Below are 23744 nucleotides of genomic sequence, written 5' to 3'. Positions count from 1 at the left end.
AAGCCAGAAATAATTACTGATAAGATGTTTAAGATATTTTTTGGATGAGCCGTATATTGGTAATTCCATTCGTTATGGCTATTAGAAATAGTAGATATCTACAGAAGCGCTATCAAGGGCGGATCCAGCTGTGGCGTCAGGAGGGGTCACATAGTCTTGCTCAAGTCTACTGATACGTTTTCTATCATACAAAGTTAATATATTATATTAAATTAATTAAATATTGATGGTATGCAGTTACATAAAATCTGTGTGGTGACAAAATATTGAAATAAAATCATAATGTTTAATTATTAGTGGTCCTGGAACCGGATCAGGAGGATCATAATCCCTATGGACCCCCCCCCCCCCTAATATGCCCCAAATATGCATCTAGGCATTAAATTCACATAAACAATAGAAATTCATCAAATACTACGTCAATTACAGCTAATTATCGAAGTCAATCCCTCGTTTTTCTTAAAAGAGGAAAATAGCCGCAATATAGCCTATCAATTAATTACTGGATGAAAGCAGTTCATTAGGATCATAATTCCCCGTCACTCTTTGACTGTGATATATTACTATTGTGTATACAAGTACCTAATGTTTACATTCAATGTTGACTTGTGGTGACTAATGTTCAGTGTAATAACTTAGTGCTATGACAAAAACGTATTCCTTTTACATACTGGAGTCTAAAATCTGTCTACTGTCTTTGGGAATCCACAGTCAGTAGACTTACTACATCTACTACAATGTAGTAGATTTTAAACCTTAATTAATTGAGCATTTATAGATATTTCTTTGAGACAACTGTAAAATTTAAACAAGTCGACTTACACTTTTGTAACTAAATGCTACTGCTCTAATTCTCTCTGCACCCAGGCTCTGTGACAGATATACCTTTGTGGTTGTCTCTCAATATCGATAGCGCTGATCTCCCAACCTTGGAATCTCGGAAGAAAAACTCGATATTAAAATAGGGCTCTGTTTATAAATAATACAATTTCTTCGTTCGTTCCAATAGCATTTATGTGATTTAACAACATTTGTAATGATACATTAATACTTTTTAGAACAGATGTTTTGAATTATAAAAATAAATACTTAATTTTCAACAGATGAATTCCGGAGTCGAACGGCATGTGAGGACGACATAATAAAGTTAAGTTGCAGCCCCTACTCTCGGCTGGCCATCTACGAAGCTCACTATGGAAGAATCGCGTATGAGGCCCACTCCATGACATGCCCACAAGCTCAGGGTGTGGTCGATGAAAGTAAGTTTAGGGCGATTCCGCTATAGACGATTTTTGACATGAATTTCTAAATCACGCTATTTGTTACTTTTTTTTATATCGGTACAAAGAAAAAGGTATAAATTTATTAAAACATTTTTTATTTTTTATTTTACTTCATATTTAAATTTTTGGCGCGCTTGGAAACATTATCATTCGAAGAATTGGCTGAATCTGCAAAATCACAACGTGGCAACACTGGCACGAAAGAGCTGTTACCGACAGTTTCAGTTTATGTTCTACCGGCTAAATGTGTAGTGAAAATATTGTTTTATTCTTATGTGCAAAAAAATGTAAGTACTTGTTGTTATTTTTTAAGCATTATTGAATATAAAAAGTCACTGTTAGCTTGTTGCACCCGCGATACAAAAGATATAAAAGTTTGTGTTTTTCACAGAAATGAAATCCTATAGTTTTCAAACTTTGTAAAAGTAAAAAAAAATCAAAGGCAAACGTATTTAAATCGTTTTTAGGAGTATAATGTTAGTTGGATTGAAATTTACTTAAACTTAAATTGGTTGCACCCGCGATCGTGATGTTAGGATCGTGGGTGCAACTCTTTGACAAGTAACCGTATTGCCTGATTTATCACATATTTTATTTTTTTGTTATGCTTTAAATAATAATAATATGGTGTGCATGATTGGTGACAAATATGTAATGTGTGGTTATATTATATTCCGTATTTTTTTACAGATTTGGCACGCAGTCTGTCTAAAAACATTTTCTTTATATTCGTAGCAAAAGAAGAAGTTAAAGAAAAGATGGCCATGTTGGATGCTAAATGAGAAGCACTGAAAAATATTCCAGGCATTCAATAAAAACATTTCTTCCAACCTGAAGTTGGGAATGATAGTATTTCCGTGGCGCGAACTTCACTGTCTCATCTCATATGCAGACTAGTTTTGAAATCTCCGAAAACCACTACTGAAACAAAAAGTGATTGGGATGACGATGACTTGGAACCTCTTACAAATAAAATACAAGAAGGAAATCTCTGTCCTTCAGTATCAGATCAGAGTAAATCTTTTGTCCCACTTAAAACAAAATTGCGCATTTCAGATGTTTTCAGACGACGAATATCCTCTTCAACCCTCAAAAATACTCGCAGAAGCATGCCCTGAAACTGGTTCTGCCTGTGCTGATGTCTTACCAAGAGATATTAGCGCTGGTTTTTACGTGCTCGTGTAATTGCTCTGTAAGTCTGGCAAAAAAAGTACTCAATACCGCTATGTAGGGGTGTGTCAGAGCGATATGGACGAAGATGGAGAGGTTAGAGTACAATTCCTGACGACGGTTTATGGCAAGCATTTCACTGAAATTGTTAATGACATAGCAGACGTACGATTTTAAGATATTATCGCGAAGTTGGAAGCGCCAAAGAAAAAGATTGACGGAAAAAATACGTTTGTAGAATATTCGGCGAATATAGACGTATTTGAAATGAAATAATTAATATAAGTGACAAAGAAGTGTTCTGATTAGTAATAAACATTGATTGATATCTTATTTTATTCCTGTAAAGGTTTTATTGATGTTTGTATTCACTTAAATTAGACGGGTTGCACCCGCGATAATTTGATGTTGCACCCGCGATTGCTTTAAAAGTGAATAATTCTGTGTTTATTTTTGTTTCCTATAAAAAAATATATTTGTTTACTTGGTTAGTTTAACGCCTTACGAAATACGAAGGCATAACATAATAAAAGTTTCACAATTAACAGACTTTTGTGTTTTTGTTTAATGATCTAGAAAGACTCGGCCAACTTTGTTGCACCCGCGATAGGACTTTGAACCTCATTCCTGACTATATTAATTATTTCAATAAAATTCTTTTTTCGAAATATAAAGTGAACTTGTTGAAACGTAGCACTTACAAGAAGATGTTTATTTAAAATATTTTTGGTTTTATTATTATGAAACTTAACATGCGTCAAAATGTTGCACCCGCGATAATGGAATCACCCTTTAATTAATAGTTTAATAAATTGTTGGTGTAATTAGAGTGGTTTCTATAACCTTGGGGATTCCAGGCGAGAGCTTATGCAATATGGCTAGGATCTCTCCGGAACGTTCGGCTTAACCACTTCCATTTCCGGCAGTCAATTGTTTATACATGTAACATATATACACACAGTAATGTATATACATATTTTATTCTAGCGAGAATGAAAAAACATCATTTTGTATTTATTATTGATTGTGTAAAATTTATATTATTCTTGACATACATAGTATATAATAATAAAAATATATAATCATTTATAATTATAAATAAATTGAAAATTTAATTTAATTACTGCACTTAAACAAAATAAAAAAATAAATATCAATTTTGGTGCTATCTAAAAAAAGTTAATTAACCCGAATTAGCTCCCTATTATAGCTGGAATATATGAACAATCAGATATTATAACATCATAAAGTCCTACTAAAATAATTATTCAAATTCGTTTTATTGAACTTTTTTCCATTTCGGTATTTTTAGTTTTTCATAACACTTTCACGTTTCAAAGTGTTTTGATACTTGACGTTATAAAAATGAAATGATAAATCTTCTACTTTAGTTTTAAATATTAAAAAAAATAGTTTAAAATATATAAAAAAAATTAAACTAAATACGTAACTTTATTTAGCTATATGAGGACAAATACTAAAATGTCTAATTTCAACTATATTGTTTTTTTGCTTGAATAGTAGCGGGCCAGTCTGCATCATAAATCCCACTTCTTAAAATATACTTTTACTGAGTTCACAGACCATTCGTAGACAAAACAGCATTTTAATATTTTTTAAAATACTGTGGCAAAATCGCCTTATTAGCTATATGTGTATTAAATATAATGTATACACAGGTTGCACGGCCCCCTACGCATTGGAGACCGTGATGCAGATATGTCACGGAAAACGGCGATGTCTCGTGGTGGCAAATCGTAAAACGTTTGGGTCCCCCTGCAATCCAACTTCCAGGCCGTACCTTAAAATTGCATATGCGTGTGGTATGTTTTATGAAGATTCATAAATTAACATATTGGAAATGAGTCTTTAAATTGAGGACAAGAACTTAGTATTGATAGTTATATACCTACAATATAGTTATAGTGAAGTACGTATATGTAAATGATAATGAATCGCTAATATGTTGCTAAGTGCAAAACTCGTAGATGGCTGAACCAAATCGAGAATCTTTATTTTTTTTTATAGAACAGGAGCCCGTTCACCCCCTCACCTGATGTTAAGTGATACAACCGCCCATGGACACTCACAATGCCAGAGGGCTCGCGAGTTCGTTACCGGCCTTTTAATAATTGGTACGCTCTTTTCTTGAAGGACCCTAAGAACTGGGAAGAAGATTTTATTGGTAAAATATTGTTCATTTAGCACTTAGGCTCAGTAAAAAAGCGTATTAAGGTGAAACGAAGTTCGCGGTGTCAGCTTATAAGATTAATAATACTAATTTGTGACTGTATTTGGAGAAAAATTAAAAGTGGACCATTTAATTTATTTTCCACTGTTTGTAAGCTACATTGATTTTAAAAATGAAAACCGCAGACTTTATTTTATTTGCGACTTAACTTTTATGTTTCAAAGTCAAATTTTGTGTTGACCCGTGTTATTTTAAACTCAAGTTTTAATTAAAACCAAATTTCATACTTAGAAATAGCAGTGTGCTTCTAATATAAGCAACAATTTGCCCAAATGGAGAAACCAACCCAGTTTGTACTAACATTAGACTTTTGTTTACAGTGCCCTTAGGTGTATTGATAGAAAGATACGAGAGTCCGGCAGAAAAGGATGAAGTAATACACACACAGGTTATGAATCAAGATGAGGGGCTATTTGACGATTCAGGTGAGTAATAACAAAATGTGCAATAAGTTGAAAATCTCTATGAAAACTGGTAACCACTGAAACAGGTCTTTGTGTCTAATAAAAAAAATGCGTAGAACGCTCAAAATCAAACATCGTCCAATCGTTGTTCTGCGGTGACAATGTTTTATGAAAAATGAACCATTGTAACAATGTATCAGCCCCGATTGTTCGAGCGATTGTTATTTGCTCACATAGATAGAAAACCCATTAGTGCACAGCCTGGGATCGAAACTACGACCTCAGCGATGGGAATCGCATGCTGAAACCTCTAGACTAGCGCTAAAAGGAGTTTTAAATAAAAGTTTTTTTAGATACTGGCGAACATTGGGACGGGAATGTTGCAACACCCATTGCTGATCCGGCGTTGCAACCTCCGTCGGATGACATTCATCTCTTGTTAGAAAAGGAAAAGGCATCGGAAGCCACCGCCGGTTCTGTAAATAGGACAGGTACGGAGAACTTAAATCTTTAAAAAAATATACAATTACTAAATATTAAATATATGACAAATAAGTATCACTGTCTTAGTGTAAAGAAAACTTTATAACTCATTAAGTTGAAGCTTAGTTTAAATTAAGTTCATATTCGAAAGTTAAAAATATCCTTCACTAGCAAAGTGAGACCCAATATTTGTTGTTGATTTTTGATCGTTTTCTTTGAATTTGGCGCTTAAATGACATCATGTATAGAGATGTCAGATGTCACACGTTTCGTCAAGAGGTTTAGCTTTATCTCTGACAAATGTGTGATCAAGTGTTAATAGTGTTCTTAGTAAGAAAAATATTTAAACATACGTAATCTCACAATTTACATACAATGGAAGTGAAAATGAGGACTCAATTGGAAATATCTGTTTCAATTATTACTTCTAATTTCAAGGATATTATTATTTCAATGTTAGTAAAGATAATGCTGATACAAGTACACATTCAAAATGGCGGATCCCCAGATGATAGTCAACTCGACATAGCAGCTATTAAATCTCGCTCAATTACGATCACACGATTAGGGGTTCAATTATTGCTAAATATCGGCTCAAATTGTCGATATTTAGAATGTTGGGTGATAATAATTGCAGGTGAAATCGGTTAACCGCTGAGCGCTAATGCGTTCATGATATCCGAGATCTGAATGTAAAGGGACTTTTGTAATGAAGCGCGGATTTCTATCTAGAATTAATGATCATCAAATGCTTCATGTTTTAATAATTTATGCTATTATAATGGTATTAATCACTTCATACACATACAGCGAACTCCACATTATGTATAATGAAAAGCAATTGTAATTATTAAATGCATTTAACTAAGTTATGCCTAATTGGGCTGTATTGTCAGGGTACGTGTGGTTGTGTGTGTAGTTTTCAAATAAATATGATTTAATTTAAGTGTTAAGTAAGATTATCATTACCATGATTATAACTTAAGTCAAATCCGACGGGTTAAGTCGGATATTTATTGATTTTATATTGTAAAAGTAAGCCAAAATATTTTCAAAAGTTTCTATCATTTACAAAACGAAAACCTCAATCAAAATTATGAAATACATTTAAGTAACTGAAACTTAATTCGGATGTATTGTGTGTTGTGAAAGTGATACACACATTATGTAGCTTTCGAACGAATATGATAGAGAAATACAAGGAAGAGTTTACTCGCGTCTGCGATAATAAAATGCACATTACAATTACAATATTAGCCAGTCTTTATGAATATAAAATTCAGTCAGATATATTCAATTTCAAAATTGAAATTGAAGTCAGATATATTGATTATATGTTATTATTTTTCTTTAACACTTTATCCTTTCAGGTCGTTCGAAAGCCAACGAAAACCTTTACTTCTATGTCGGCGTGGCGATATCCATTTTTCTAATACTTACTCTGTGCCTCATAATCGTCCGATTCTATATTAACCATAAACGGAAACGGAATGCAAAAAACGGTAATATGTTTACAACAGAGGCGCCAAACATCTTCAGTGATGCAACATCTGATATAGATAACGACGTGAGCCACATTTCTGGAAACTTCTATGATCCAGGCCATCCCGATATGCTGTATAGAGAAAGTACGAGGACATTGAGACCCATGAAGCCTTTATCCACAGTTTATCCAACCGCTGGAGCAAGTATGTATGGCGTGGATTATGTACCTCCCCTCGAACCGTTGAGGTTTGAAAGTGACCCAGAGGTGATGATGAGCCCCAAAAGTTTAAATGGATATACTAACACTGAATTCCATTATGGCTGACGGTATCTTGGAGGCTGCACCTCCGAGCAACGTGGATAAATATAACTGTATTTAAAATTATGAGTTATGACAGATTAAAATATCGCATTGGAGGTAGTATGGCGGTTAATTGACAATGAACTGCTCAATACAAGTTGTAAATTTGTGTAAATTTTGTTGGAATTACAAACCTTAAAATCTTCAGATTTAAAACGAACCTCCTTTTTTTTTTACTTGGGGAAATGCATTGCGCATTCTTATGTGGGACTCGCCATTGTGCATACCCACTAAAACCCCAAGGTGCCACCAACAATCGCCTTATGCGGGATGCGGTAACAGCAGAGCCTTATCCGAACCGAACCTCCTGTTTTAAGAGTTATTGTGAACTAGGTGACTATGTATATCTTGATTAAAATAACACTGTTAGTATATCTTAATTATAACTGAAGTTCTTCGAAAAAATGTATGTAAAAGCTATCGAAGAGATGTACAATCATGTTTTAATAATTTTCTCAATGAATAATTAAGGTGCTGAAATCAATCCAAATTTCTATGTAATTTTAACATCGGCAAATATTTAATATATATATTAAGCAATAGGATCAGTGTATGCCTAGTGGCTTCAGCTACTCTCATCCCTAACGAGGTTTGATTCCCGGCTGTGCACCAAAAGATCTTTCTATGTGCGCATTTAACATTATTTCGATCGGTGAAGGAAAACATCGTGAGGAAACCGGATTGCCTTATCTCGATGTACAGAGCCGAAATAGCGTCTGTAGAAAAAGCTAAAAGTCGACGGCGTGTGTCAGGCACAGTAGGCTGATCACCTAATTACCTATTAGATTGAAAAATGAAAGATATAGAAATCTATACCTCCCTAATATGAGGCCTAGGTTGTAGTAGAAGAATTTTGTGACAAAATATTGTAATCGATTATAAGTAAGCAACGGGATGAGCAGAGTTTTAGGGGTATATGATATGTACTATACTTACTGTAATGGAAATCAATTATCTTATAAAGTTTAATAGAAAATAACTAAAATTCTAATTGGAAAAAACATCATACCCGTGTAGTGTGATCAAAAATATTTGAACTGCATCTGCATCGTTACTGTGTTTTTTGTCACATAATTACCCCCAGGCGCCATACTCGAACTATAAATAGTTATTGATTAAATCCTTTATTAATATGGGAAAAATACTCTCTAAGACTATATTTTAATCTGTGTAAACATAAAATTATTTTATGTCTAAAAAGCTGTATATATTTTTATCTTAAAAATCTAGTGATCTAGGTTGATAAAAAAGACCAAAAAAGTAAATTTTAAAAATACGCTTATCAATGTATAAATTAAATAAATATTTAGGTACAACTAAAAATTAATAGAGGTTAACTTTTTTAAGAATGAAAGTTCTCCAGTATTATAAGCAAGAACTCCAGGAGGCATATTTGTATGTAAAATCTGGTAAAAAAGTGTGTATTCAGAATTTCATTATTAAACTCTATCAATTTCAGTCTTAGATTTTGCGTGTTTTTAACAAAGTAAGAATTTTCACACTCATATTTTGCGGCAGCATTTGTTGTATGGCCCATGAATACCTTAAAATATATATTTAGGGAAAACTAGAAAGGAGTTCATATGTTAATTTTTAACAGTTACATTAGCTAGATTGAAATGATTGTGTGCCTTTGATTTTCCATTTAATGGTATGTAAAATTACAATTTTAGTTCATAAGATTTTATAATCTTCAACGTTTTAATGTTATTTTGGTATTTCTATTTAAAATACTTGTAAATAAAGCTTAAATATTAGTGTTGGTAAATCTTAATAGATTCCTAAATGCCATATTACTTAATAATTATGAATGTATAAGTACCAAAAACTTGCACCAAATTTTACTAGATTATCGCTTCTAACACTTACATTATGCATATTATGCACTAAACAGTCAATGTAATTTTTATAATTTTTTAATAAATAATCTAAAGACATGTGTTTTATTTCATACGGCCTATTAAAATAACCAACATTTAAATTTACGTAAATTGTATCATATACTTAGTTTATATTGTTATTTTAATATTCATACAGTTTAATTTTAAAACGATTTAAACGGACTTCCGTCAAAATGGAATCTTTTCAAAAGTTTTCCCAAATCGTTGTTCTTTTTCGTTAGCGATTCCTTGTCCAATTTATATTTTTAGCGTGGTAATCTTGCGTGACGCACCGTCATTATTCAATAAAATTAGGGGAAATTAGGGGATATGACTCCTCCATTCTTCAAGACGCTAAAGAGGGGCCTGTTAATGTTAGGGAAAGTCAGTCATATATTATGTACATTAAGTTATTTTTTACTAACAATGCCCGATGATAAATCAAAGTTATTGATATGCTGATGAGTTTGTATATATTTTTTATTATATTGTATTCGTTTGTTATTTCGCTGACTGTTGTTAACTGGATTCTGGGCGTTTTTTATCAAAGATTTACATAAACTGAAAAAAGGAAGTGGAATAACTTAAGAGAAGAGTAGAGAAGTAGTAGTAAAAAAGTGCGTGCGTTTATCAGAAGTGAAACTTGTTTGAAAAACCCCAATAGATAAGCTTGTACCAGTATGTGATCACTCTATGTATCTTTATATCTATATTTAAACTGGATATGTGCTAACGATATTAAAAATAAATAAAAAATCTGCGTTTACTGTACAAGACGTTATGCAACAAAATTTCCATCTAAGGTTCTAATATGTATCTACTAAACGAATACATGAACCACTAGCGATTCTCCCTCTGTCACTCTCTCTCAATCGCTCAATCTTTTCTTCAACAAAAACGCTGCATTTTAGTGACGTTCCGTAAAATAATTAGCCTCATGGGCCTAAAGAAGTTTCACTTCAAATATTATATTTTATTAATTGAACCTTATTACATCGCCATATAAGAACCTCAAAAAAAAAACAAATATTCTATATTTGTGGTTTTTCACCCCATTGGTGCTACACCTCTTGGTACAAAATCAAGACTCTTAGGGATCTGTTTCGTGATAATTTTTTTTCTTCTTAGTAGATATGTGCTCCTCCTATACCTGAAACAGAACTTCCATTAGTGAGTCTAAGGCATCCCGACTATTTTAGTCATCTACAGATGTACATATAGAAATTTCATCGTGCCTTCTCCATCTACACGACACTGGCGAAGTACCTTGTGCCCAATTGGCACAAAGTCAAAAAAAAATCATACGTCAATATAGGTTATAGTATTATAATATAGATTACAAACAAATCGTACTTTAAACCTTATTATATATTCTTTATTTGCTATCTTTAGCCTAATTTAACATGTTGTTAACTGAGAGCAGAACCTAGTTCTCAATAAACACTTAGGAGCGATGTTTATCGGCTATTGATCTCAAACGTCAAATTGAAGGGTATTAGGACAGCTTAGTGCCAGTAATCCTCAACAAGTTTGTTGTCCAAACAAACGGTTCGCTTATCTTTGTTTATGGCTAATTTGATAACAAAAACATACCTATTTTTGACTAAGCTTTAGAATATTCTGGAAAAATAAACAAACAATAAATAGTCATGGATGAATAGGCAGGGAGTTCTGTGGCTTAGTAACGTTCACATAACTGAGCCTGTTTGTTTATATTTTGTTAATATAATTACTTATATGCTTCAATGTCTGTATGAAGTTATTTAGTAGTAAGCGATTATTCTTCAAAGAGGATAACCATGGTAGGTTTGTGTGAACCCGCAATAATGATTATTTATTGTCGTATTGTGTCATAGCCGTGAAGTATTTATTACAATTAATTTCCCGTAATTTAAAAGATTTAAATAAATTTTCAAATATGAACAAAGTTTAAAGTATGGAAAACTCAATTACTACTGGGTTACTGTGGAAGAGTCCCGAGTTTATTTTTTACATTCAAAGCCAAAACCGCTGAACTAACTGAATAGGAATTCTCTCGCCGATCTACATAATATATCAGAGTTTCCTTTGAAGTGTCTCAAACATGTAAAGTAATCTTCGAAAAGAAATGCAAACCAAAACAATCGATACAAAATCCAGCCCATTTGGACTCAATCCATGTCGTTAGAATAATTTATTATTATCGCCGCTTGAAAATCTTTTTTTCATTTTACATCCCACAAAAGAATGCTTCGGCACGATTGATGATTCACTGATCATGCTAGATTTCGTCTTGATAGATTTCATGCCAAGTTTTTTATTTTTAGTTCACTATACCTATAAAATAAATATATTAGAATAAATAATTAACTCTATATTATCCAATCAGAGGTAAACAGATGTTAATATCGTAAAAAAAAAGAAAAGTTCGAATTAATAAAACAAAAGTTATACTTTCACTTGCAATTGAAATGTTATGTTTCTATCTTATGTTATAGATTCTACTTAAATAACATCCGAGCATAGATACTTACATACACTTGTATACACAAAACACGTTCAAACAACGTTTTAATTCCTTTTTTTTTTTTTTTTTTTTTTTTAATGAGGTGGAAATGCACTTATGCAGGCCCGCATCAACGTTTTAATTCCTAGCCTAACCCAACTTGACTTGACGACGCAAGACACATCAATAAAATCCAATTCCACTGGCATTCAGTCCGAACACAAGCCATTTCCCAAGCCGTTAGGTGATATACAATGTGGCTACAATAGTTTCAAACATGTGTCCGGAAGGTATCCGATAATGGGCACTCAATGGCGTCACATACGTCGACACCCAACGCTTGGAAGCCAGCCAATCGATGATATGTGGCTTTGGCTTATTTACTGTAACTCCTTAGTTCGTTAGAACAGAAATCGTAATTTTTATAAGGTTAACAGAAAAGCTTTTTCTATCCATTAATCTTTTCCGAGTACTTTTATAAATCATAATATATTACACACACAAGTCTCGCAAATAGGTCGCTCTCCGGTAAAGAATCGAGAAATCTATTCACTTATTCAGTTTTGAGAGTAAGCAGGGAGCTTGTTGACTCTGGAGAGTGCATACATCAAAATCACGTTAATGTCCGAAACGTACACACAGTCTCTTAATCTTTCCAGTAGTAATACGCTATCCATTTCGTTATACTTAAATAGAATTAAGTTATAAATTTCGCATCAAGAACTTCGTTGGTAAGGAAAAAAGTTGTACTCGCTTGTATAAGGTTCTAACTTCTTTTGTACCCTTTGACATTGCTCTATAGTACTTTTTATATGGAGACCATATGACGCAGCTGGGCTGCATCATTGTTGCACATATTTCATGTAATATACGATTGACCTATGATGCGTACTATTCGGGTTTCATGTCTACATAGAATGTGCAGTTCCTATAATACTCGCTTTTTCAAAGTTGATATATCGTTATACGTGAAGCGCCTTTTAAAATCGTTGGTGTAATTGTTTTTTTGTAAATCTATCCAAATTGCTGTTTACATTTTTGTGCTAATTATTGTATGTATTTATTATTTTAGTTGTTACTATTACTGTTATAAAAAATCTGTGAAACAATTTAAAGATACTTCTTGTCTATATATACTTATCTTATTTTTGTGAATGTCATGTTTCTTATTGATAAATGAATAAATAAATTTGTAATGAATTGAAATTGATTGAAATCTATATATCACAAGTAAGCGTCTTACTTTTCTTTAATTATTATTGTTATTTTGTATGATTCTGTTTGTGTGTTTTGTTGTAATGTACCTCTTTCCATTTTAGGTATTAGAAACCTAGCGCGTAGTAACATGCTAGGATTTAAAAGGAGGACGAAGAATTGAAAGGGCATAACTACTTGGACAGTGTCACGTCTCTTTGTAAAACAAGCGTGGGTAATATAATACTTTTTAAGTAGACGATAAAATTACGGGCGAGTTTATAATCACCGGCTCCCGTACTCTGTAATTTACAATACCAGCGATAACGACGTTTTGTACGGAATTTCAGTGTAGTTCTCTCTTTTGAAACTTTACACATTCGCTAACAATCTTAAAAAACATCTTCTCAAACTGATCCATGCTGACAACGATTTTATTATTTATTTTATTTATTTATTTATTTATTTACACTTCGTTGCTAAAGAAATACAAATAACACAGTATATATATATTACAAGGGATGCAACGGGCGGCCTTATCGCTAACAGGCGATCTCTTCCAGGCATTTTATTTATTTAATTATTAACACTTCATTGCATTACATACAAGAAAAAAATATTAAATATAATTTAATGAAAAGCAACTGTCGGCCTCATCGCTTTTGAGCGATTTCTTCCAGATAACCACTGTGAGTAAAGGGAAAAAAACATGGATTAAATTACATAAGGTAGGCAAGAAGTGCAAAAATACATATTACAAATACAATAAGAAGGAAAAAACATACGTAACAGAAACAAAAATAAACTGATACATAAAAAAAAAACAAAAAGTAAAATGTGCACATGAATGATGATAATCTAATTCAAGAGAAGTTATTTAGTGTTATGTAGACATTTTAAAGTACCTACCGTTGATATGTCAAATAACTAGTTGCTAACATTGAACTTAAGATCTTATGAAGTGTGTGTATTGGAAATTAGTTAGTAGGGCTTAAGACATTAAGTGCTTTTTTCTCGGATCCGAGTGGATCATTCCTATTTTACATTTTAATGCCTACGGAAAGACTGGCTGACTCCACCAATTGTACGCTACACACGCAATAAAAATGTATGATGTACATACATAAACACATGGTTGGTTGGCGATAATTTTCTTTTTTTGTATTCTTTCCTTTATACGTTGTAATTACGAACTGCTTAGTCGATATTCGATATTCAAAGGATATTAAAAATGGTTGCCAATAAATTTCTTAAAGTTCGAAATTTTCTCAAAGAAGAGGAATCAAGATCTTTTTTCTTTTAGTTCGAAGTCGGGTTGACGTCGACCTTTTGCTGTTGAAACTTCGGCGGCTTATTACTTCGCGAGCAAACGTGGCAAGAAAGATAACATGATAAATTAGTGTTATTGGAATGAAATGTGAAAATTTATTCGATTATCGCAAATAAAATAGATACATATGCTAATGCCTGTATTGACATACTATATTACTAAAGAAGGTTTTTATTAAAGTTGAAATATTTTAAACGTGTTTTGTTAATAAGGAACTATGAGGTCTTGGCTTCAATTTGGGGCTTTGGTTTAGTAGACACACATGACATAGGTTTAGGTATTGTAACATATATGTAGTATATGTTATGTAGTATATTTTCTGCTAGTATCTTCGGAACCTTGCCTAAAGGGACTCCTTTTAATAATATTTTTTAATAATTAAATTTTAAGGTTAGTTATTAGATATATTTTTAGTTTGTAACTGTATATAAATATTTATTAGATATAAAGTAATATGCAGAAATTATAATATAATAAACATATATGATATATATGTGTAATAACAAAGTTTTTTATTATGTTTGTCTAATATATATGTACGTAATAAATAAGGGTGGAGGATATACACAGATATTTATTGTATATCTATCATATTCCTATTACATCAACTGTAATTAAAAGTTCTTCAAAAAGTTATACCTAACAATTTAACATTCAATTTTTCATTGTTAAATTCTAGGAAAATAAGTTTTGAACGTGTAGCAGTCATAATAATCTAAGTTTCCAGAAGCATCTTTCATAGAGTAATGGATGTTAACTTAAGGACGGAAAGTTAAATCAGGTCAAGCACCTTGTACGCTCTACAAAGAACTGTCTTGGGATTTTTTAAATTATTCAAAACTGGATGAATAGATAATGCCACTTCTACTCAAATTAAATCTCATTTAAACCATTTTAATTAATCTACAATTAAGCAGTGTTCGTCCAGAAAATATAGCCGATGCGGACAAGGCTAAGCTGTTATCGTGTCCTTCCTCGGGCGATTGTTGGTGGCTCCGTGGGGTTTTAGTGGATATGCGAGTCCCACATAACCCTTCACAGGCAACCGTACCGCAGGAGGGTATGCGTAACGCATTTCCCCACGGAAAAAAAATATAGCCGGCAACGCACTAGCGAGCCCTCTGGCATTGAGAGTGACCATGGGCGGCGGTATCACTTAACATCAGATGAGACTCCTGCCTATTTGCCCCCTGTACTATAAAAATATGTTTCCCGTTCTTTTTTGTACTATGGCCCATCTTAGTTTTTCGAAAATCCTTATGCTTATGTTAGATACATAATTATTATATTTAATTTTTTTAACAGTTACTTAAACTATAGCTTTCAGGAATAAATTATTAGGAAATTATTAATGAAACACAATACGTAAATTTTCAAAACTTAATGAAAAAGTCAAATTGAATAAAAATTCTGATATATATACATCTAGATACAAGTAATATTTGAAGCGTCACTGAATTTACAGTATAAAAACAATAATCATTTATTTGCTTGAATGTTGTGTAATATGATACATTATTCAATTGTTCACATATTCTGCCTGTTACAAATGGCGTGCCATTTAATGAAATTAAGATAAATACACGTGACCAAACTACCTGTGATCAGAATTTTAACAATTTTTTGGCGCTTAATAAAATAGCTGTGACGTTCGTTACATGTACCAATACATGTATTTCGATTGTAATTTATACGTTAAAATTCAGACACAATAATTACCGCGAACAACATGATAATTATGTCGAAACGTGTTGGATTTGACATACAGATGTCACTTCTGGACCTTAATTGTTGTTTATGGCATTTTCTAACATACCAATAATATTTAATAATAATAATAATAGAAGCCCTTTATTCGCTGACCATTTAGCTTAATTGATATTCTTATCAAACAGTAATATTCTTAAATCTAATTACATAGCAAAAACAAAAATTTATTCTTAACCGCTCTGGTCAGGTGGTCCGTCGACATAGGCCTCCCCCAATTGTTTCCATGTCTCTATCCTTGGCAGACCTTCTCCATCCTTTTTGTAGACCAATAATATTTAATTTCATATGAATGCCTTTAAAGATTAATATAGGAATAAGCTCTAGAATCATTTCTATTACTTTCTGAAGTCTTTTCACACAAGACAACCCGTGACAATCCATCCTATATATACAGAAAACAATTCTGAAAATACAATTTACCACCGAGTTTGTTTCTTATAAGTTGGACCAACAGGTTTAAGGGAAAACATCGCTAATATCTATAAAATAATCTTTAAATTGTCGTTAGATAAGCCTCAACAGCCTCTAAGGTTCAGCTTTAGTAAAATATTTTCCAACAAGCCGGACAGAGATTTAAGATTAGCATAATATATTCAGGGACGCAATATGTGAACAACACAGTACCAGCAGTAGCTCGTTGATAAACACATAAGCCTTACTATTACAAAGGAGTTATTATAGGAAATCTGGTACCTCATACAAAATGTATGTAATAGTAATTCATTTTCTGCAGTTTGCCTTCTTGAATCGTAAGTCACGCTTATTATTTAGATAAGTTTGTAAAGAGCGCCATGCTGTTATGTTGCATAGAAAAAAAGAAGGGGTTCCATAACATAGTTGTGAGAAGTGATGAGCAGTTTTGGGTTTGATACCTGTTAAACAAAAATTCTTGAACAGAAGGCTTAATTGCTCTATGGAAAAAACAGATCTTTTTGCATTAACAATTTTATATATTTGTATGTATTACATTAAACATTGTACCTGGATGACGCTCCTGGACGACGTATTTTTTTGTGTTTTTTGTAAATTATATTTAAGTACGAATTACATTCTAATAAAATTATGAAATATGAATGAAAAATAAAAAAATAACTGGTTATTTAAAGAAAAAAATCATCATCACTCCTAGCTAGATCGATTTATCGCCCCCGATACGGCGGGTATACTAAATTTCATGAAAATCGTTGGATCTGATTATGTATGTACAAGAATTGCTCGTTTAAAGATATAAGATGTAATAATTATTTTTTACACCTATTCAGACTCTTAGACCCAAATTTTTGCACCATATTACACAGATTAAAATGAGACACTCGTTTCTAATTGCACCAATGAAACAATTCCATCAAAACATTCCGTTTGTCGCCGTAAAATTTGTGAGATTGATGCCTGTTACAAATTTATTTAAGTTTCCTGTGCCTAACACAAGCCGTCGACTTGTTGTGTCTAAGGCAAGCCGGTTTTCTCAGGATGTTTTCCTTCACCGTTCGAGCAAATGGTAAATGCGCACACAGACAGAAACTCCATTGGCTTGGATGGAACCTACGACCTCAGAGATGCGAGTCATATGCAACTAGATCAACTCTGCTTATATTATTAATAAATTCTTATCATGAATAATAAAGGCACTTCAATTCCATACTATAAAAAATCTGATGGGCGTTAGTATTGTTATTATTTTGTGGTCTTTCAATGTTACTTTTTTCTGCGTGAAAGCTGATGAACTAAGAAGGAAAAACATTTGCAACAAATGCAATCTGTGGACACAAAGGAATTGATATGCACTGAAATATCACTTCTAATTTTATTTGTACATACTCATACATATGTATGCAAATGAAATTTCCGAATATTGGACGCACTGTCTCCCGACTATAAATGAACGGCAGATGATTATCTGTTTTGCATTTTGCTTTGTATTTCAAAGGAGTTCTTTATTTACCAACTCTGTTATTTTGGGGGATGTTTGAGATATTCTTTTAAACATATATTTTTCTGTAAAATCAGTTTTCATTTTTAAAATTGCTTTTAAGACATGAATGCATATTTGAGTAAATATTGTTCACATTGGAAATATGATGTATACACTGTTATTAATGTACATAAGTACACACACTTTTTTTATTTATGTTTTGTACACGCGTTAGAAGTTGTACTTCTTTGGCGTTCGAAAAAAAATAACTAAAATGCAGTAGTGGATAAATATTAAAATTAATCAAAAATATTTTATTTAAATAAGTAAATTATTAGTAAATACTATCACCGACATATGAAATTGCTTTTAAAAAACCAAAATATTTTTTATTTAATCACACTGTTTAATTGTTCTGTTACGAAACAATTGTTCTAAATATAAAATACTAGAATATACAACTTGAACATAGTTATCGATTTCCATGCCACCTAGACCTAACTTTACCATGTCGAATTAAGGTGTCGGTGTGCGCGCGCATCGTAAAAATTCACTCTCAACATTTTTCTCCATCGCGCCAAAAGAAGTATAACTATATAATAACATAATAGAATACACGACACTTGTTAAGACATGATTTCAATTTTTTGAAGTTATATATATAGTAGGTTGTGCAAAAAAAGCTCTAATTAAGGGACTTACTATCCAAGACTAAAATGATTATGTACACGTTGCCTTTTGTTGGAAATACCTTCACGGAGCAGATTCAATAGGAAATCTTGTTAAAATCCTGGAAAAAAATACATAAATTTGATAGAAATCCCTCAAACAATTTTCATTAATCTCATTATTCTCTAAACGTTTTTAACATACAAATTCACCAAAATTCGTGGAAACTTAAGCAATTATCCATTTTTCCAATGAAGAATGATTTTGTGATTCCAAAAGTGTCGCACATTAACCTTAAGCTAATCAGAGTTGGGAAGCGACAATATAACTTTGCTTATTGGAGACAATAGGGTGAAAGGAAGCCGGTCAATCGTGTAATTAGAATTTCTGGAACAAGTTACGAATAGGTGATACGCCTCTATTGTATGAATAGTATTCGAAAGGTTCATTCATTTGTCTTTTTTAATAAAGATTTTTAGTAGACCAAGCAGACTTGCCACAACAGAGAAGTGTTAGCCTAGTGGCTAGAGCGTGCGACTCTCATCCCTGATGTCGTAAGTTCGATCCTCGGCTGTGCACCAATGGACTTTCTTTTTATGTGGGCATTTAACATTTGCTCGAACGGAGAAGGAAAACATCGTGAGGAAACCGACATGTCTTAGACCCAAAAGGTCGACGACGTGTGGCAGGCACTGGAGGCTGATCACCTACTTGCAACAAAACAGATTTAGAAATCTGAGGCCAAGACCTAAAGAGGTTGTAGCGCCACTGATTTATTTTTGTTTAAGCAGACTTGCAAGACGTTTTAGATTTTAGGGACTAATAGATAGGTTGAAGAAAAGTATTTGATGTCTTAAATCGTTTATGACATACTGCAGTCACACTAAGGGTCTGTTTCACAATGTCCGGATAAGTTCCAACTTCCAAATAACCTATTTATTACTTATTGGTAGGATAAACAGTAATTTTGCGTTTCACGACTGTCATATAGCGCTATTTGTCAAGAAATGCGGAGTATCTTATTCGGAACTTTTATCTTTCGAATAATTTATGTGTTGCATAGCTATTTGACACTTTATCCATACATTGTAAAACAGGCCCTTAGTTCTTAATGTTAATTAGGTTAAAAGTGAACCCCCTACGCAAGGCACAATCATGAATACTCCTAATACAAAATATATTCTGATAAAACATGTTTCCAGTCTTTTAATTGTAGCCAGAAAACACTACATGATTTAAATTACTTGTTTGACGATAATTTCGCCATAAATATAAATTTTATAGATCAAGCTATATAATATGAAAATAAATATTTTTTAGATTAGTTTCTTTTTAATCATAGTGTTATAATGTTTTATTTAGTTTGTTTTTAGTCTGTGGAAAAGGCTAATTATAATTATTCGAAGTTAAGACTTTATTACTTAATATTAAGACATTTTGGATTATGAAAGAAATATGATAAAACTGTTTTCAAGTAAAATAAAAAAACTCTAAATATTTCTTACATATTTCAGCAACTTATTTAAATTTTATTTATATATAATATGTATTTGTGCAAGATGATAAAAAGTTAACTTAGTAAATTTGTAAAAATTTGTAGTACAATTTAGTTGTATCAAGTTTTCTATTTAAATGTTTTTTTTTATAAAATACGAATAACAATACATTTGCAAGTATTTAAGTTAATATAAAAAGCCCTTTTGCTGGCCTTCTCATGTTACTACGATCAAACTACTTTCGTAGTTCTACCTTACGTAAGTTGTGGGTAAGGTGGGTTCTTCAGGCCTGATTTTATGCCTTCGAATCCCGACGCACCCCGGCGCTCAAATATTTATTTGACTAATTAACACCGTTTGGTACCGGAACCGGCATATCAGAACCTTAAATCAATGGCGAGAAAAACGCAGCCAAATGTTTATGTGTATTTTTTTATAGAACAGGGGGCAAACGGGCAGGAGGCTCACCTGATGTTAAGTGATACCGCCGCCCATGGACACTCTCGATGCTAGAGGGCGCGCGAGTGTGTTGCCGGCCTTTTAAGAATTGGTACACTTAAATACTTCAGTGGGCACCTGGTTCCACAAAGTAGTGGTGCGCGGCAAAAACTGCCTTTCAATATAATATAAAATATAACAATGTAATACTACAGCAGATTAAAACTTTAGTAGTCTATAGCAGATATTATCACAGTTTACAGCAGCTAAATGAACCATTTACGTTTATATCCATCATAAAGCTCTACCCACATTTGTCCTCCACTTTACGACAGCTGACGGTGCTTCAACCATTAACGCAGCATTAAAGATTATGTATTCATACCTTTATAATTGATCTTGCGAAGCAATTTCCCAGTCTATTGAAGACATGTAAGACGATCCATCATTATTTCACTTTGAACTAAATTATTTTATTTAATAATCTCGTTTCTTTTGGACCAAGTGGGAGTCGATTTTTTGACAAGGCTTTGAGACGTGAAACTTCACTTTGCTCGCCGCTTTTTTACTATAAAAGTATTTTATTTCAATTAAATATCGTAGTACACGGCATTAATCATTCAAAATAATATGTTAACTAAGCCTTATTGGAAACATCTTTAAAAATTCTGATAAACAATCTTACCCGTTCTACGCCCTTGACTTGCGAACTGGTTGTAAATGTAAATTTACAATTAATTTAATTTGCTTTTTTTTGACGTTCATAAGTGTACATGTTTACCTATATGAATAAAAATATTTTTGAGTTTGAGTTTAATAAATGCTTCCACGGGTATGGGATAGATTTGAATACAATGCAGTCTCCACAAAATGGTTCGCTTGCTATGTTCTAATATATATTTTAGTCTGTGTTGTAAAGCGATACGCTTAGGCGTTTAACACGTAAATCCCAGTTTGGATATCCGATGAAATAGTCACTATTTCATATCGCATCGTACTTCTTGTGTTTACTCATATCATATATATATATATATATATATATTTTTATAGACTATAATACAGACAGAGCTGGTGGGGCTTGTAAAGCGGCTAAAAAGTTTAAACATACAAACACATCGGCCTAGGATCCGAATATGATTTTATCTTATGGGGTCCTAGCGCTATGAGGCTTTTTAAGCAAATAAGGTTAGACGATATCACAGGTTAGCGAAGAGCTGGCAGCTACCTCGGATAAAGAATTCGTCTAGAAATTCAAAGGGGGACCGCCGCCAGTATCTTCGGAACCATGTCTAAAGGGACTCCTTTAAATATTTTTTTTAAAGGTTAATATTTTTTATATGATTATTATATCAAAAAGATTTATCTGCATAATTCCCCAATGTTTCGAATATTAGCTTTACAATACAGTTTTTAAACATTTTAGGGTAATTTTGAGAAGAGGGAAGACTGATTTTTTTTGCAGTAGGAACAAATTATTTCTTCTGTATGTTAAGTTGTAGTTTGTTTAGTCTATATGTTTAATTTTTACAATCGTGTACTTAAATGACATAAGTTTTGTTTAGTATATTTTAGACTGTAATCTATTTTGGCTTTAGCTATTGTATTAGTGCTTTCTTTTTATATGTAAATGTGTCTATATAAAAGAGGCGCTGGGTAGAAACCGGTGGAAGCAGATTGCCTTCCAGATGCTTCCTTGCTGATCACGATGACGACATGAGCTGCTGAAGAAGAAACCTACTTATAAATAAACAACATATACAAAACAGGTTATAGTTAGACACTATTGCACCCACTAGTTAAACATGTTTCGTAGATATTGAAGAAAAGCGGTCACTTAACACAAACTGTCTAATTGAAACTAAACTTACGGTTTCACGGATCGATAATTCCTCACCAATTTGTCCCGGGGGACAAAGAGATTTCCCGGCTTTATCGGAATTGTGAGGAGCCGTGCGTATAAATCTTTAATTTGATTAAATTGTCGTCGTATTCTGGAGGCTTTTGCATTGTTTCTTGCGTCGTTTATCAAGTTAAAGACGTAAAAATTCCATGTCATGCAGAATGCTTATTTTCGTCGTACTTTTTCTAAGATAGGTTAGATTAGTGATAAAGTAGAATTAAATACGAGCTTGTAGTATTGTACTTAAAATTAAAAATGAAAAGCGAAAAAATAAGGCCACAAAAAAAGAGATAGATGCCTTATGCCCTAGAACATAAGTGGCAATTGGCAAGGCATATAGCAAGATTCACTGTATCTAGAATCACTGTAACGAGAAGAGGTTCCCAAAAAAGATGTATAGAAGGAATAGAAGCGGTAAGAAACGAATGCAGAAAGCCACAGACAAAGTTTTAGAGAGTGTTTAACATAAGTTGGAAAAGGCTGGAGAAGGCCTTTACCCGTGAAGGGGTTCTGATCGACGGCACTGTGGGATGCTAGATATAGTAATAAGTAATCTATGTAGGTATATCATTTTTTTATTGGGTTTATTATTATTATTAGCACTAGTCTAGTCTAAGGAATACTGTTTACGCATATATAATATACATTACAGGAAGTAGAGCATGCCCGACAATTGTCGTCGCATCTATTCATCTCCCTCAAATAAATACACCCCGGAGTAATTACCAAGCGATGACACACATAAAAGAGTATGTGTAAAATGTTGCATGGTCACTGCGCAGAGCCGGGAAAAAATATGAGAAATGCTCAATACGATGTTCATTCGGTACGTATTGGTTGGGGAGAAAGCCTTTTCGCATTATAGTCTGTATGAACTTGTAATGAAATCTCTTTGGCTTTACTAATTGTACCTGGCTGATTTTGGTATCATTAAAAGTTTAAATTTTAAAGAAAATCATTCAATTTTAAATTTGGTAAATGTGAGTCACATACACTTCCAAATGTTATCATCTTAGTTTGATCATTATAACCTTGTATGTATATGTGAGAGAAGAAATAAAGATTATTTTTATTAATTTTTCGAACTGTCAAGATAAGTGAATCTATCTAATTAGATATCTAGAATACAGGCCTAAATGAAGATGTTCGATAAATCTGCGGAAAAAACGATAGGCTGTCGAAATATCTGTGTTGGTAGATAGACCACATAGCCCGGACATGGACCGATGGGCG

The 23744-nt window shown here is 32.7% G+C and overlaps 1 protein-coding gene across 1 annotated transcript in view; it reads left to right on the top strand.

The window, feature by feature from the left end:
* The window catches only part of LOC110999539 (protein eva-1-like), a 32677-nt gene extending 24831 nt beyond the window's left edge, over positions 1-7846 (top strand). Inside the window, exons 4-8 of the mRNA XM_022268636.2 lie at positions 1104-1259; positions 4133-4276; positions 5025-5129; positions 5462-5599; positions 6962-7846. Of these exons, the coding sequence (XP_022124328.2) occupies positions 1104-1259; positions 4133-4276; positions 5025-5129; positions 5462-5599; positions 6962-7401 (983 nt within the window). The 3' untranslated portion in view covers positions 7402-7846. The remainder of the gene's footprint in view (positions 1-1103; positions 1260-4132; positions 4277-5024; positions 5130-5461; positions 5600-6961) is intronic.
* The last annotated feature ends 15898 nt before the right edge of the window (positions 7847-23744 follow it).

This window comes from Pieris rapae, chromosome 17 (genome assembly GCF_905147795.1).
Source record: "Pieris rapae chromosome 17, ilPieRapa1.1, whole genome shotgun sequence".
Taxonomy (NCBI): domain Eukaryota; kingdom Metazoa; phylum Arthropoda; class Insecta; order Lepidoptera; family Pieridae; genus Pieris; species Pieris rapae.
Note: the sequence above shows the minus strand (reverse complement) of the source record. Positions and strands in the feature narration are given on the sequence as shown.